General features: G+C 40.4%; 1 protein-coding gene across 1 annotated transcript in view; it reads right to left on the bottom strand.

Annotated features, from left to right (window-relative positions):
* The window catches only part of ARFGEF3 (ARFGEF family member 3), a 130,631-nt gene that overhangs the window by 39,301 nt on the left and 74,658 nt on the right, over positions 1-16,672 (bottom strand). The window contains exons 6-12 of the mRNA XM_032769946.2: positions 16,029-16,151; positions 14,459-14,501; positions 13,200-13,278; positions 7,950-8,054; positions 5,632-5,956; positions 2,338-2,450; positions 587-1,497 (exon numbers count right to left, since the gene is read on the bottom strand). Coding sequence (XP_032625837.1) covers positions 587-1,497; positions 2,338-2,450; positions 5,632-5,956; positions 7,950-8,054; positions 13,200-13,278; positions 14,459-14,501; positions 16,029-16,151 — 1,699 coding nt within the window. The remainder of the gene's footprint in view (positions 1-586; positions 1,498-2,337; positions 2,451-5,631; positions 5,957-7,949; positions 8,055-13,199; positions 13,279-14,458; positions 14,502-16,028; positions 16,152-16,672) is intronic.

Genomic DNA, 16,672 nt, shown 5'->3' with positions numbered 1-16,672 from the left:
TAATGCCCTTGCCCCTTGACTATTTTGCACGTGCTGTGGGACGAGAGTCTGTTTAGGTGACATATAGAGTAATAATAGGAACAGATGCCCTTTTAAAAATGCACTACTGTGAGACTTTTGGCTTCTTCTTTGTGAGGTTTTGAATTGTTAATACTAATGCAGGTGCATTGCAAGCTATATTTAATCAGTTTTAAAATAGGAGATGGGTTCATGCCCCTTTTATCCCTATGCTAATATGAGATTCAAAGCTCTCCTTACTCACAAGAGGTTGTTTTACCCCACTCTGCTCTTTTCATGTACAGTACAATATAATGGGAAACTTAGCTACCACATCAAAATTTATCTTCTCCCTTTATTGATTTTAGGGCCTGCCTATTAAAATCAATGGAGAGACTCCCACTGACTTCAGTAAATTTTGGAGAATTTTGTTTCACTCCAAAGAACAATAGTTTGTTTAAAGGAACATTTATATGCTTGACACACCATCAGCCTGCCTATTCTAGAAGTGTTTTATGATTGCTTATTAGAAGAGAGGCTCTTCAAACATACTGCATGTTGACTGCATAGTAAATATCTGCTTTCAAACCTGAGCAGAAAGTTGAGGAAAAATTCTGGAGCACTGAATCCACTTCCTCTACACTATGGAGTGTTATAAGCCGAGGAAGAAGCGCTTCAAGGGACTGGACAAACAGCTGGGCACTGTGCTGGTCTGCTTCTTGGTTCTTCAGGAATTTCCAAGAGAGAGCAGTGGTACACAAAGACTTATGACCTGGACAGTCCCTTGGGGTCTGCTCTTCTTCAGCCAGGGAACAGTTATCAGACCCTATGTCTGAGACATCTGACCTCCCAGAGTCTTTCTCTGCTGCCATGGAATATTGATCACATGAGTCAAATTCAGTCCTAGAAAGATCTTGGTCATCAACGCTGAAGTTACTTTCACTATATCTGGATCCATAGGACCGTGTCCTGCAATCAACCGATAGGAAGTTAGTTATATCTGGATAAACGATGGTGTGACTCCTTTGAACCACATCTGGCTGCTCTATTGTTTCTGATTCTGGCTCTTTACACCCAATCTCTTTAAAGTCTTGGCCAGCTGGAGACTGCAGAGAGTTTTTTTGATCTTCGGGATTATCCTCCGGAGTAGTCTGCCCCATGTCTCCCTCCAAAGTAGTTTGACCAGTATCTGTGGTAACACTAATGCTAATGTCAGGACTCTTCTCATTTCTCGATTCCCAGGGGGTATGTTCCAATGACAGGATGTGCCTTTGCCACCTAAAGTCAGCATCGTTGATTTCCATGGAGTCTCGGCTTGTCTCAGCCCCATCTCTCAATTCTTCCAGGCGTCGGAGTAGCAGATGGACTTGTTCCTCATTAAGGCCTTTCCCTTGGCTTAGTTCATCTAATGCCCCGAGCAGGGCACAGACACAAGAAACGGAGGCATAACATGCTTCAATACCACCTTTTATGCAAGCTTCAGTCATTCCATCCATGATACTACAATTTCAAAATAAAAAAATAAATGAAGTTTATTCTAGTTGATTAATCAGATTCGTAGAATAAGCTGATATTGCGAACATACCTCATCAATTTTCGTAATAAGCAGCATAGTGAAATAGTCCTACAAGACTATTCATGTCAAATCACCACCTTAATGTTCCTTTAAAGGTGAACTTGAATTTAAAATAAATACTAAAAAATTAATATCCCCAAGTAATTAACTTAGATTTAAAAATGGCAAATCAGGAGATCTAAAACTAAAATTATGTAAAATGAGTCTCTCTTTTTAAAAGCACCCATACAAAACGATACCTTCTAACTCAACAGATCTGCTCTTCTTGTGTATTCAGAGCTACAACTGCCTATTGTAGGCCCTGATCTTGCAACACTTATGTATGTGCTTAACTAAGTTTGTGAGCAGCCCCATTAACATCTAACGGAACTACTCATGCTTAAAGTTAAGCATGTGTATAATTGTTTTCAGGGTCAGGACCTAGTGACCAGATTTTCAAAAGGTATTTACGTGGATTTAGGATTTCAGTGGAGTCAGGTACCTAATCTGCTTTGGTAATTTAAGAAATTCCACTAGGTGGGACTATCTGTACTTTTAGTTACATAAACACCTTTGAAAATCCGGTCCTAAGAAACTAATTTTTACTACATTTTATTCCTCCTCCATTTTCACAGCTCTGTTCACTAGCATTGCTAACTAGGAAGAAAGTTTATATGGTTCTCATTTGTGTACATTCCTGGTAGAGTGGTTTTTTAGTAGATACTCAACTGTAACAAGTTTGTACACCTAAAAGAGAAGACGCTAAAGGAGGAAATAAAGCATACAGTTTGAGAAGATCCAGATGGGACTTCCTTTTCGAGATTGACCTCTTTCTGGATTCTGGTTCAGAGGAGCAGGGTCCTGCCAAATCACAGAGCCGTTGTGGATTACCTAGTATCTAAAAGAAAAGAAAATCCAAGTTACGCAAGAGTTATCTAAACAGTATGCCGCTTAAATAAATGAGTTTTTGTTCTATGGAGTAATCTGGATCAAGGAGAAGCTGAGCTATTAACACTGTCAAAGGACAGGTCACATCAAAGGAAAATATATCTTATTTCATTTATTACGGCTACATTTCTCTCTCTCTTTTCTTTTTAAAGAAAGAGGAAGACATGGGGAAACTGCATACATTGAACTATGAATCAAATACAGAATGCTTTACAATGCTTTAAAAATAAGCAGAAAAACACAAAAGACAAACACATTTCACTTTCTACTTTTGTATAGACAAAAAGGTAAATGCAGACAAACTGCATAGGAGACAATTCAAATATTAAACATAAAGCAAACATCTTTGAAAGTGTAACAGATCTAGGACCCCGCACAGGGAGGGCAAGATGGGGCAAGGGGATCATCTGCTGAGTCACTCAGTTGTTAGGTGCTAGGATCTTGCATAAAAATGCAGAAGAATTTCTGTTGATTCTTAGTGGCAGGTGGTGGCTCTTTTTAATTCCGATCAGGAGATAAAAGTGGAGGTAGTGTGCCTCTCTCGGGAGAGGGAACAAGAGGATGGGATACATATGTCAGGCATGAAGAACCCTGTTACAGGTTGACTGGGCATTTTAAGGAGATTTGGTCCATTACCCAAGGTGAATGGCCCAGGGCAAGGCTGTTAAAGAATATCTGCCTAGGAAAGGGAGCTAATGAACACCTGCGGAGGTGATTGACCTCATTTGGTACATCTGCAGAAGGCGTGGTAGGCTGACAGACGACGCTAAAACAGGGAGTTGAGGGTAGTCAAGGAGAGAAGGTCCTGAGGAGGAGCAGTAGCTGTCTAGAGCCAGAAATAAGGGAATTTGTGAAAGCTACAGGGATGGATTAGTTTCTGGGAAGGAGCAACACTCAAGGGTGGTGGCCCTGTGAGTCAGTGTCCTGAGAATAGAATGAAGGAACAAGAGGAATGGGAAGAAAGACTGAAGTCACAAGGCCACAGGGGCGAGAGAGTTTTTCATGGTATTCTTTTTGTTTGTTATCCTTCAGTGTAGAGACCGGGACTGAAGAGGACACCCCCCCCCCCCACCCAAGAGGGGAAGAATATGACTGAGTGGAGAATTTGTGAGTTACTAATCAATAGCGGGCATTATTTGGGATTTTAAGGAACCAGGTCAGAGGGCCATGCGAAGGGCCAGAAGGAGGTGTTTGGGGATGGTGGGCCTGTTATAAAACCTTAACAACAATTTGAAGCCCCAGCAAAAGCTTAGGTGGAGGTTTACATTTTGTTATTATTTAAATCACAAAGAAAGGCAAACCCACAGAACGGCAATGAGTTGTGAAGACTAACCTAGTGGCTGTGTATGTCCTGATAGAAACTCTTCACTCCTACACACCTGTTTTTTGTGTGCTTGAGCTATGAAAGTGCCCTCAGGTTAAATGTATTATATTTTTTAAACAATAATGTAGGTTGAGACTGTTGTTGTGCAGGATACTGTAAAGTAAAGCACAATCCCAGCAAAAGGTACTCCATGGAGTCAGCAACAGCTCAAAGGAGCTCCACAGAAGTTTTTTGATTCTTGGTGGTTCTCCCAGTTATTAGGAAGAGACAGGTACTAGTAATGGAGGATTTGTTCATTAGAAATACAGATACAGTAACTCCTTGCTTAACGTTGTAGTTATGTTCCTGAAATACGTTACTTTAAGCAAAACAATGTTAAGTGAATCCAATTTCCCCATAAGAATTAATGTAAATTGGGGGGGAGGGGGTGTTAGGTTCCAGGGAAAAAATTTTTGCCAGACAAAAGACTCTGTGTGTGTGTGTGTGTGTGTGTGTGTGTGTGTGTGTGTGTGTATATATATATATATATATGTATGTATGCATGCATGCACGCACGCACACTATAAGTTTTAAACAATTTAATACTGGTACACAGTGATGATAATTGTGAAGCTTGGTTGAGGGGATGGAGGCAGAGGGTGGGATATTTCCCAGATGCCTTACTGCTAAATGATAAACTAGCACTCAGCTGAGCCCTCAAGGATTAACACATTATTGTTAATATTGCCTCACACTCTACAAGGCAGCATGAATGGTTGAACAATGATAATCAGTGGGATACAGTAATACCACGATACGAAATATATAGGAGTGAGAGTACGTCATGCTGGTTGGAGAGTGGCAATATATGTGAAAGAAAGCATAGAATCAAATACAGTAAAAATCTTAAAATGAATCAAACTGTACCACACAATCTCTACGGATAGTATTTCCATGACTGAATAATAAGGATATACCAGCAGAAATATACTACTGACCATCTGACCAGGATGGTGAAAATGCTTCAGGAGATGAGAGAAGATACAAAAATAGAAAACGCAATAATAATGGAGGATTTCAACCACACTCATATTGGCTCGATACATATCGCCTCAGGACATGATGCAGAAATAAAATTTCTAGACTCTGTAAATGATTGCTTCTTGGAGCAGCTAGTCCCGATACCCACAAGGGGAGAGCACTCGGCTAGATGCACCATTGGTCTGACCCAGAATGGCCATTCTTGTGTTCCTGTTCTAGTGTCTCTGGTACTGAGATGCTTCCCTGAACAGTTAGAGAAATGACTGGAGCTGGCATGGCTGCTCAAGAAGCTGACAGCTACCTTATAGCTATCCTACTGCACTTCAAAAACCTGGCATTAAATCAAAAGGTATATCCATCTTGGCTTTCTGATCATTACAGTGCCAGACTGACTGCCTCCATTTAGCAAGAGGAGAGGGTGGGAAAAGATGCCAGAGAACTTGGGAACAAAATCATTTTACTTTCTATCACCCATCAGGACTGTTATGCCTCAGTCACAAGACCTGCTCCCAACAGAGTAATACAGCAGAAATATTTCCAGTGTTGCCAAGGCAGCTGGTATGATTGAGGCAAATATGATCAGAAAGGAGTATTAAGCATTGCTCAGACTAAATACATTTAGCAGAGTAGCCTTGACTGTAATAGCTCTGGATCAGAAAGGATTATTTTGATATCCATATGGCTATCCCATATACTGGACTTCTACCACACACTTCACTATAATTTACAATTAGCAAGTGTTTACTTCCAGTGCATTTTGTTTGAATTCATGTCTCTATTTTCCTACCTCTTTCATGATCTTGATGGCTTCCACTCGGTGCTGGGGTGGGGGATACAGCAGCATCCGGTGATAGAGTGACTGGAGCACAGGTTTCATGGATTCTACTGACCCCACCAATCGAACCAGTTCCGCAGCAATGTAATATATGGTCCGAGCAATGGGGCCACTGAGGGCAGGTGCTGTGGAGGAGCAACCTGACCCTCGGCCATGATCAGCGACCCCTGAAGAGGGCGAATCGGCCTCAAGACAGATGCTACTGTGGGCAGAGGTGATTGTTTTGTCATGGATTGGATTTCCCAGGATTACTACAAGGGCTGGACACAATTGCTTCCTGGGGAAAGAGAAAAAGGAACAAGTGGAAATAGGAAAAAAAAATCTCCCAGAAACAGCTTTACAATAGCCTATAACCATGTTCAACCCCTACACCTCAACTCTCCTGTATCTCTGGAGTTGTTTTGAATGCAGGTTTTGTTATTTTTTCAGGGACCATATGACAATGAAAGCCAGGGACATACAGACTTTAAAATCCATCACACTTTACTCACGGACAAAACCTGCATGCGAAACCCTCTCTGCGTCCTCACACTCTGAGCCCTTTGGGTTTTGGTCAGTCCTCTCAGGGTCTGATCTCCCCCCAAAACAGCTGTTAAAAGACCCTTTCTTTGACAAAATTCTAGTCCTCCTCCATCAGGTGACTCTCCTCTGTGGCTTCAAATCCTGCATCAGGGGACCCCTTATTTGGTACAAGAGAGAGAGCCTCTATCCAGCCCCAGCCACCCTAAGAGCACATGGGATTCAAAAACCAGTTGGAGAACACTTCAATCTCCCTGGTCACTCGATTACAGACCTAAAAGTCACAATATTAAAACAATATAACTTCAGAAACAGACTCCAATGAGAGACTGCTGAATTGGAATTAATTTGCAAATTGGACACCATTAAATTAGGCTTGAATAAAGACTGGGAGTGGATGGGTCATTACACAAAGTAAAACTATTTCCCCATGTTTATTTCCCCCCACTCCAGTTCCTCACATCTTCTTGTCAACTGCTGGAAATGGGCCATTCTGATTACCCTACAAAAAGGTTTTTTTCCTCTCCTGCTGGTAATAGTTCACCTTAACTGATCACTCTCCTTAGAGTGTGCATGATAACACTTATTGTTTCATGTTCTCTGTGTAATATATATATCTTCCTACTGTATTTTCCACTGCATGCATCCGATGAAGTGGGCTGTAGCCCACGAAAGCTTATGCTCAAATAAATTTGTCTCTATGGTGCCACAAACCTGCTCTAAGGTGCAAGTACTCCTGTTCTTTTTGCACACACAGACTAACATGGCTGCTACTCTGAAACCCCTACCCTTTCCCCAGAGAGGTGAGCCTGATTCAAACACTTCTATTTAAAAATCACAGGGTGCATGGAACACATTTTCAGTTCTCAATCACATACACATTTGCTTCTCAACACAGACACCCTCAAGGGAGATTTAGAGCCTCATAGGCACAGCTTGGACATCGCTGCTCTTCGCAGACTCTGGTAGACTTTGTGTTAATTACACTTTTCCCTTATTTCTAACACCATTCTTGGGAGCCAAGTATCTAAACACTACAGAGAGGCATTGGCACAGTCAGAAAGTTGGTTAAGGATTCGTTCAGGTGATTTGAGCAGGTGGTACACCATATAGTAAAATAGTTAATGGCTTGAAATTGAAAAAAAAGGGGACCTTGTAGTAAGGTCAATTAGACAGGGGAATAACTTGATAAAATGGGTCTTGGTGCTATCATCTCCAGAGGCTTAAAGAATATACTAGACTCAGATTTTTAGGCTAGAAGGGACCGTTAGGATCATCTAATCTGCCCTCCTGTGTAGCACAGGCCAGTAACTCAGGTAGTATTGCAAATGATTATTCCCTATTACATAAGTACTGCTCCTGAGCCCCATCACTTCTGGTTGAATTTAAATAAAATGTGTATGTTGAATGCAGAGTTCAGTCCTGCACTGTTGCAAAAAGATACACAAAGTGATCAATGAATTCTTTTCAAGGCCTAAACGACTGGGATTTCACGATAATGATGAAATTTACTATAGGGTTTCATATAGCTGGACTCATTGCTCAGCAACCTGTATTACCCAACAAAGTTTTAATGAAGAGCTTTCCAGTGATGGCTGGGCATGGCTTCCATAATGTCAAATCTGGTGGTGGTGGTGCGGGGGGTTATGGTTGCTCAGGTGAACCCCTCCACCCCTACCCCCAGACATTAAATCAATGGAAATCTAAGCTCCTGTTCTCCTCATAGTAAGGTGCAAAACGTGTGTACTCACCAAATAAGGTCAGTGAATCCTCTGTGATTGTGTATGCTGGGAGAGGAACTATTTAGCATTGAGAGAATACATTCCAGGTAGAGAAGCGGCAGTTGCTGATTTTCACTGACAAACAGAAACAAAGAATGTTCAAATATGACTAAAACAAATATTTTTTGAGACTTTATCACCATCATCATCATCGTTGCTCTGTTTGGAGAACTGCATTAGTTCATCTGTACGTTATCCTGTAATTTATAGCACAGTGTTATTTTGCATCTGCCTGAAAATGGTATGGATTTCAAATGTGTGATCCTCTTTATCACCCCATTTGCTCTGCACTTAATGACAGGCAGTAAAAGCAGGCAGTAGAGAAAACAACAGGGTGATTAGCTCGTCCCATTTCACCCCGAGGAAATGAGGAATAAATGTCCTCCTAAAAAAGAAAAGAAAAAGTAGATAGAAGACAGATGTCATTATCTAAATTTGACTTAACACAGAAGATGGGATTTTTGCACAAATGAATAGAAACCTCCTCAAACCCCACTCGAGTTGTTACAGACTCTTCAAGCAAACTGAGAACACTCAGCAGCTGCCTAACATTCTTATTATTACACAGATATCTTATTTTCTGCCTCTCTCTCCCTCTTTCTGCTATCATCCTTTTCTCTTCTTCTGATGACAGAAATCATGGCAAAGAATGCAAACTCAGGAAGGCTAGATTCTGGGGTCAATGTGACTTTTGGGGTCTAATTCTCAAATTCTTGAACTGTGGATCAGGACCATAAAATGGGTTGCAACCCCGTTTTAATGGGGTCACCACGGCTGGCATGAGACTTGCTAGGGCCCAGAGCCGAAGCCTGAACCCCACCGTCTGGGGCTGGCTTCAGCTTCAGTCCTGGGCGGCAGGGCTCGGGCACAGGCTTTGGCTTCAGCCCTGGGTGGCAGCACTTGGGCTACAGGCCCTTCTCTGCCCAGGGCTGAAGTCCTTGGGCTTGGGCTTGGGCTTGGGCTTTGGCCCCTCTGCCCTGGGCAGCAGGGCTCTGGCTTCAGCTTTGGTCCCCCCCGGGGCAGCAGGGCTCAGGCTTCATTCCCCCCTCATGGGGTCTTGTAGTGATTTTTATTGTCAGAAGGGGGTTGCGATGCAATGAAGTTTGAGAACCCCTGGTCAGTCAGCTACAATCTTGATAGCAAGAGGAGTCCCAAGAAACGTATATGGAAGGATCTGTAGACACCACAAACAGAACATGTTCTTATGCATATTTTGAGAATTAACGGCAAAGGTTAAGACAATAGGCAAGTTTAAAGTTGCTTCACCATGTAAAGATAATTTTTTTCATTAGGATTAACATTCTGTTTTTCACTCAGCAAGTCAGGGAGGGATCTTTTCATTCCTTTTGGATTATTGTTTTTGATAAGGTGAGGGCTATGAAACCCTATTTTCTGAGGTACAACAAAAAGTAGTCAAAGCTATAGAGACATGACTCATCTTGATCCATCATCTTTGCTTTTTCCTGGTTCTTTTACTGAATATATTTCTGTGTGGCTCTCCGAATGAATTGTCCCTAAGCAGAAGAGACATCTTTCATGTGTCTGTTGCCAACAATTTGAAGCTTGAGGGTGTAAAACTAGATACCTAAATCCATATTATAGATGGTTTGAAAATGATGGCCTACTTCTTTGCATGTGTTTCATAAAGAGATGGACTGGCCTATAAGAAATGGGCCATTCCCACATTACTTCATATGAGAGTCACAGAAATCCAATCTATACAGAACATGTTACTTATATGGCATTCATGGATTTTTGATCCACATAGATACCCTTGTCTCTGAATTCTTTCCAAGGTCTATTTACTATAAAAACATCTCCCCACCATGATGAAGGTGATCTGCAGAAGGCAAATAGCCTATATTGCCGTATACCTCAGTGCTGCCCATCTGTTAATAACCCTGCTAGAGCAGGTTTCATTGTTTCAGGGCCCTTGGAACCATAATGACCAGAATTCATCTCCCTTAACCCCTCTTTCATCAGCCGTTACTTACCTCCCTCAGAAGCAAATATCAATATGCTAGAAATTAAGAACAGTGTGTTAAGTAATCATCAGGCTAGGAGATTAGAGCAGACAGTTTAATAACCCAAAGCCTCGCCTCTGTGACTGAAAGGCTGCACAGGGTGAATCTCTCTGACAGATGTTTCTGAGGAGAAACAATCATTGGCTGAAAGGAAGAACAGCTTTCTACTCCCAGCCTCCCACATAATTACTTCAGTAAGTTTTTTAACAAGCCAGATACATGTGTTTTCCTCCAGAACTAATTAGAATCCTTCATTATGTTTCTCTGTTAATTAAAAGACCCAATTAAGAAAATAGGTGCAGAATTACCAGTTAGTGCTTCTGTGCTACCTGGATATATTACTGCAGTAAATCATGGTTCACTGACCATATTTTTAGGTTCTATTAATCTCTTTAAGGCATATTATAGAGGAGCACAAAATCTGTTCTAATTCAGTGCAGTCTCCTGGGGAGCTGAGATTGCAGATAAACTTCACAAAAGATCTTTCTTTCCTTTATTTATTTATTTATTTTCAAGTCAACAGTTTTTAGGAGAGCTCCTGTTAAGTAGTTTAGTTTTGGTGTTGCATCCCCAGTGATTTGAAATGGTTATATTTTTGGGGGCAACATCTAATCACATAACATTAACTGATTAGCACACAGACAAAACTCCTGTTTGTTGCAGAGGGTGAAGTGCCTAAGACAACTGAAAACATCATTATTTTTGTGCACACAATTTTGAAGACCTAAATTATTGTCCCCTAAATGTGCATGCAGCCCCCCTTTCCAAATGATTTCCAGAACATCCAGGGAAATTTTGTGTGCGCTTCCTACTGCTCACACTGATCAATGATTCTTTGCTCATTAACAAACTCATCCACTCCAATTTGTGCTTTAATTTTGTATCTTGTAAAACAGCTTCTAACAGCTCCTTTTTCCTTTTCACTCATTTTGTAACCAAGCAGAAGAGCAGTAGCAAGATAGAGCTTAGTTTTAATGATATGGAGGTGGTGGTGGTAATTAAGAATAACGTTTTTCCCTCCAAATGTCTCTCAAATTTTCACCAAGATTTTAGTTTCTCATATTTATATCTCTGAAATAATTGCCCCATATTGCTTTTATGCTACATTTTCATTTTGATTAACTTATTTTCCTCACAGTTTTTTTTTTTTCCTGGTTGATTAATTAGTAGACTGTTAGCAGGGCTTGGCTTAAAATACCACAGCTAAGATTTTTTCATTCAACTTATCTCAGACTGTAGGCTATTCTGAGGCCACAAAATGTTGCTTTCTACAAACTATTCACATAATGGTACTGAAACGTGAAACTCTGGAATTTTGCATCTTTGGATACATAAATTGGTTACTAGAGGAACCATGTTACCCACGTGCAGGTTTCCATTCTTAGCCCCAATCTCACAAAGAATTATATGTGGGTTTAACTTTATATATTGTGGGTGAAATCCTAACTCCACTGAAGTCAATTGCAATGCTCCCTCTCTCAATAGGATTACTCATAGTGTGCAAAATTCAGCACATAAGTAAGTCTTTGCAGGATAAGGGCCTTAGGTTCTAATTTTGTAAGCAATTACAGGACTGGCAGAGCCTTGCATCTGTGTGGATCTCACTGAAGTCAAAGGAATTTCGAAATGACATTTTCTGACTAATCCACAGTCTACCCTGTTCTTAATATTAGGAAACGGAGAGCAACACATTGCAAATGAAAAACCTGATCCTACAAACCTGACTCCTGTAGGTAGTCAATACTCACCTACACAGTCCCACTAGTGTCTATGGATTTACTTGCACAAGCCAGGATTACTCAGTAGAGTAAGAATTGTAGGATTACATCAGAGGGCTTTTCAGTTAATTCATAATGCATTAAAAATGAAAACTGGCTACATTTAGTCCTCAAGAAATTAACATTCTGTTTTTCACTCAGCAAGTCAGGGAGGGATCTTTTCATTCCTTTTGGATTATTGTTTCTGATAAGGTGAGGGCTATGAACCCCTATTTTCTGAGGTACAACAAAAAGTAGTCAAAGCTATAGAGACATGACTCATCTTGATCCATCATCTTTGCTTTTTCCTGGTTCTTTTGCTGAATATATTTCTGTGTGGCTCTCTGAATGCGTGTGCACTTTGCCAGAGTGCTGGACAGCTCCAGCAGTGACTGCGTTTCCAGAACCGTATGGCTCTGTGCCACTCTCAAAGCATGGCCATGTGTACTTCACAGAAACTGGCCTTATGGCACTGACTCACTGTGTGATCTTGGGGAAATCCCTTCTCGGTGTGCTTCAATTTCCCCCTGTGTAAAATAGGGATAATAATTATCGCCTTGGTGATCTGCTTTGAATTCTTTGATTGAAAGGTTGCAGAGAGGGTAAATCAGTAATGATTATGTTTTTGATCGTTTATTCAGGCTCTTTTCCAGCTAAGACATGCTCAGGAATCTGGAAAATAGTATTAGAGATATTAAAGAATCTGCGGGCCAGATTCTCAGTTTGTGAAAATCAGCAAAGCGCCATTAACTTCTATAAAAAAACATGCTAATACTATAACAATGATGATAAATAAACCATTTAAAATTAAATATCTTCATGACTTGAATGAAGCTGTGCATTTTAAAAGCACTTGAGAATCTGAATCAATATTTAGATGTATAGCATCATGGTATTTTAATGGAATAGTATCGTACATATGGTGGTTGTAGTTCAAAAGGAAACTCAAATTATTTGCAAATGGTATGTTATCTGGGTAAACTTGTCTTTATATTCCCAATATTTAGGTTAGGGAATACCAGTAATACCTCCAAGAGATTATTGTATTTTAGTCTTACTATACTATTTGTTGTCTCTCTCCTTCTCTCTTCTGTGGATGTCTTCATTATGCACAGCATAGCAAAGAAGCAAGCATTTTCCTGAAAGGTGTTGTTACTATATAGAATCTGTTTACAATAAGGGTTGCTATCACTTACTGGAGTTTCTTTAAAGCAAAACCGTGTATGTGGATGATGAATCAATTTCTCACCACAACTGTGGGCTAAATTAATACAACATGATCAATCCAACTGAGGGCAAGGTACCTCTGACAAGTAACTTAGTGCAAGCATTGTTTGCCTTGTTATCCTAGAATGAGGACAGTATGATCATTAATAAGTGACATTCCACAAGAAAATCTGCAGCAACAACTATGAATTATAGCTAAATAACCCACTTACTTTATGACAGCCTGAAGCTTCTCACAGAGCACAGTGAGGACAGACACAACATCGTCGCAAAGGGACTCTACTGTAGAACCTTCAAAAAGGACAAAGGTCACTGGCATTATGTATGCTTAGCTGGTTTACCACCACAACTCTCCCCCACATCTTTCAGAACTCACCCAACTTCCGTGACTTAGGTCTGTAGTTCTCAATTGTGGCCCATTGGCTACCAGAATTCACAAAAAGAATGCTGTGGGAAAGGTATTGGGATGGGAAGTGATCCACAAAATGGAAAAGTACTATCATACTTGGAGGATAACACTAATTGCTTAAATGCATTTATGGAAGTTTGGGCCCATTCCTCCAACTCAGACAAGACGAAAAATAGCAAGTGGCTCTAGTACTTCTGCATGGCACCTGACTATAGACAATTCCTCAGGATTATTAAAATCTTGGTGGCTTTTCCTATTGTTTGTCTCGGTGCTGCTCCTTCCAGCTATCAGAAATCTATGTAGCAACTAAGGCCCCAGTCCTGTGTGGGCAGAACGTAATGCCTGTGTGGAGTCTCATTGGAGTCAACGGGCTCCACATGGGGCACAAGGTCCACCCCCACAGATCCAATTGTGGGATCAGGGCCTAATAAAGACTATAGCAATCAGAGAATATAGTGGAGACAGGGTCTAGGAAAAACCTTAGGAAACTAACTGATGCTGTGGCATGATGAAGGTGAGGCATATTAGCACTCCTCCTCTAGCAGAGCTGTGTGTCAAGACCTCCAAAAATATTAAAATTATCCGCTAGTTATATAACAGGGCTGACCCAACAGGTAAGAAATTGTGTGTCTGTCTCCAGACTCCTCCTAATCTCTGAAGAAAAAGTCCTTAGAACACTGTTCAAATTTTGGGTGGGAACCCACTTCACTTTAACCCTGCCCACAACACTGAAGCCCTTAGGTTGCCGAGACAGCATATTGTAATTATTAGTGATTGCTTTCCTGTAGGGGACACCATTCACGCGGTGCAGATGAAGGTATAATTAAAGGTGTTGCAGATACTTTTCAGTTCTGAAAGTAACCAGAGCCCTTGTACAACAAGTGGGGTGATACCAATAAGGTGCGAGTAGTGGAAAATGAAAGGAGCAGTGTGACTCTGCAGAAGATGTAAACACTATGGCAACTGGGTGTCTTGGCAACAATGGGCAAATATAAGGAATACTGAGAAAGAAAAGAAAACCAGATTTTAAAAAGAGTCACCATAAAATAAAGTGGCATATACCTTGGCTCTTGAACTCTTGCAAGGTTTCATGTTTTTCAGTTGTCTGTTGAGGGAAAAGAAACATTGTAATTAGAATAGGTGGAAGAAAACTGTTGTAGACATATGCAGCACTTTAAAGTACTCGGTTCCTAATCTGAAAAAGCCTAACGTGGGATTATGGTCAGAAAAGCAAGTGTAAAAGTCACAAATTCCTCAGGTGTCAGTCATACCTGTTTTTCTTACTTTACTAATTTAGAGGGAAAAATTTTCAAATATGCCTAAGTCCCATTTTCAAAAGTGATTTAGATTTAGGCACCTAAATCCCATTGAAAGCTATTGAGACATAGACTGTCAGTTACCTAAGTAACTTTTCAAAATGGCATTTATATTCTTAAATCACCTCAGTGCTCTTGAAAATGTTATACTTTATCACTGTTAACACTACAGAGGCAATACAGCTAGAAATGCCCTCTTAGATCATCTAGTTCATTTCTCTGCCAGTGCAGGACTGTTCCCTGTGGTACACACGGAAGAACAAGGTCAATTCTCTTGTCTCTCATGTCAGCAGCTCAGTGCAGTTTGCAGAATCTCCATTATAGTCAGGATGTACAGGCAGAAGTAAATCAACTCAGTTTTCAGATCTAGATAGAATTTGCAGAGCTGCCAGCTTGGAAAAAAAATCTTTACACTTATAAACTTGGCACACTGTATATGGAGAAAGGATAAATAACTCTAGAATTGCATTCATCTGAGAAATAACTGTAAACTGTTATTCTTAAATTCTGGCTATTTAATTTTTTTAAAAAGGATCTCCCTTTTACTTAACCAAGCACAACTGCTTTAAGATTAAACCTCTACACAACTGACAGCTGCAAAATCCGCTAACAAACCAAACAAAACACACAAAGGCAAATAATTTCTTCATTAATATGCAAGGAAGTGTTCATAAGTGCAAGAAGCCAAAGTTATTTCAAATTTACCCAGAGGTGCTTACAATTCCATCTAGACAATACGTTGGAGTTTAATGCAAACAGCTCTTGTGGATTTTAATAACACAATAAAGGCAATAAAAAGAAACCAGTTATTTTTTTGCCAGTAAGCCAGCAGGTAAAGAAACCCTCTGGCCCAAATCATTTAATTTGATATACATTCAAAAGGATTTGGCTTAAATTTTGTAATTAAAAATCCTCCTCAAATATACTTTCTGTAGCTAAGAATTTATTTGGTTTGGGCAACATTTAATATTTAAGAAAGTTTTGGCAAAAGGATTTCAACTGGACTTCACCAAGATAAACACAAAATAAAAGAACAGAAAAAGGAAGCAAAGTCAAGACAATCTGACATCAGAATGAAACCTTTCTTGCAAATCAAAACGTAGAGCTTGTCTGCTGGAAGGGAAGAGTTGCTTCTGTTGAAGGATTTGTTAGGCATTTGTTAGCCCCAGAAGGAGGCCGTTTTAAACAGGACTGATGCTGGAACGCTCAAATAAGGCCAGAAGGCACAGCACCCAGCCACAGAACACTGCATGCAGACACACAAAAAGGACACAGCCATGGAATACTGAACCATCTGTTGATGCCGGAAGGCTCACCGTATTCTCTTGCTTTTGTCGTAACTGTAAAGTCAAGTCACTCAACATTTGGCTGAGGGTTGCCCGCACAGCGGTGTTAATACTCCGCTGGTGACAGCTAGATACATATGTCTCAATGCAAACCTGGTGAGGAAACAAGATAGCAGCACATAGATATAAACAACCATTTAACTGTAGACCATCTTGGGAGGAAGTGAAGCTCTCTTTATGCAGAAAGTCAGCCAGATTTACTAGTGCCTAGTGTTAGAAATTTTTTCAGCCATGCAGATAGCCAAAAAACAATATAGTTTAAAAGCAGCATGCAAGTTTCTGAAGTGGCAACCACTCCCCATCCTGTCAAACTTTGATGCCGAGCCAGTTGCTTGTGCTTTGGATGTTGTTTTCAAATATTAGCCCTATTGTTTAATTCCAGTGATGTATTCATGACATCAACAGGGATCAAATGAACCTACAGAGACCATTACTCTGGAATTCTGCCCTTAGTACATAAGCAGTATCATCCTCTCATATGAGCTCAAAAAGGTTTTTGTTTCTTTTAGGTTATTTGCGTAAATTGTTATTTGTGTGGGTTTTTTGTATGAGAAATATGATGGGGATTTTCAGACAGCTTCTGCTACTAGGATGCAACTAGGCATCTTGATTGT

The sequence above is a fragment of the Chelonoidis abingdonii genome, chromosome 3 (genome assembly GCF_003597395.2).
Source record: "Chelonoidis abingdonii isolate Lonesome George chromosome 3, CheloAbing_2.0, whole genome shotgun sequence".
In the NCBI taxonomy this organism is placed as follows: Eukaryota; Metazoa; Chordata; order Testudines; family Testudinidae; genus Chelonoidis; species Chelonoidis abingdonii.
The sequence above is the reverse complement of the archived record's forward strand: the minus strand, read 5'-3'. Positions and strand labels throughout refer to the sequence as shown.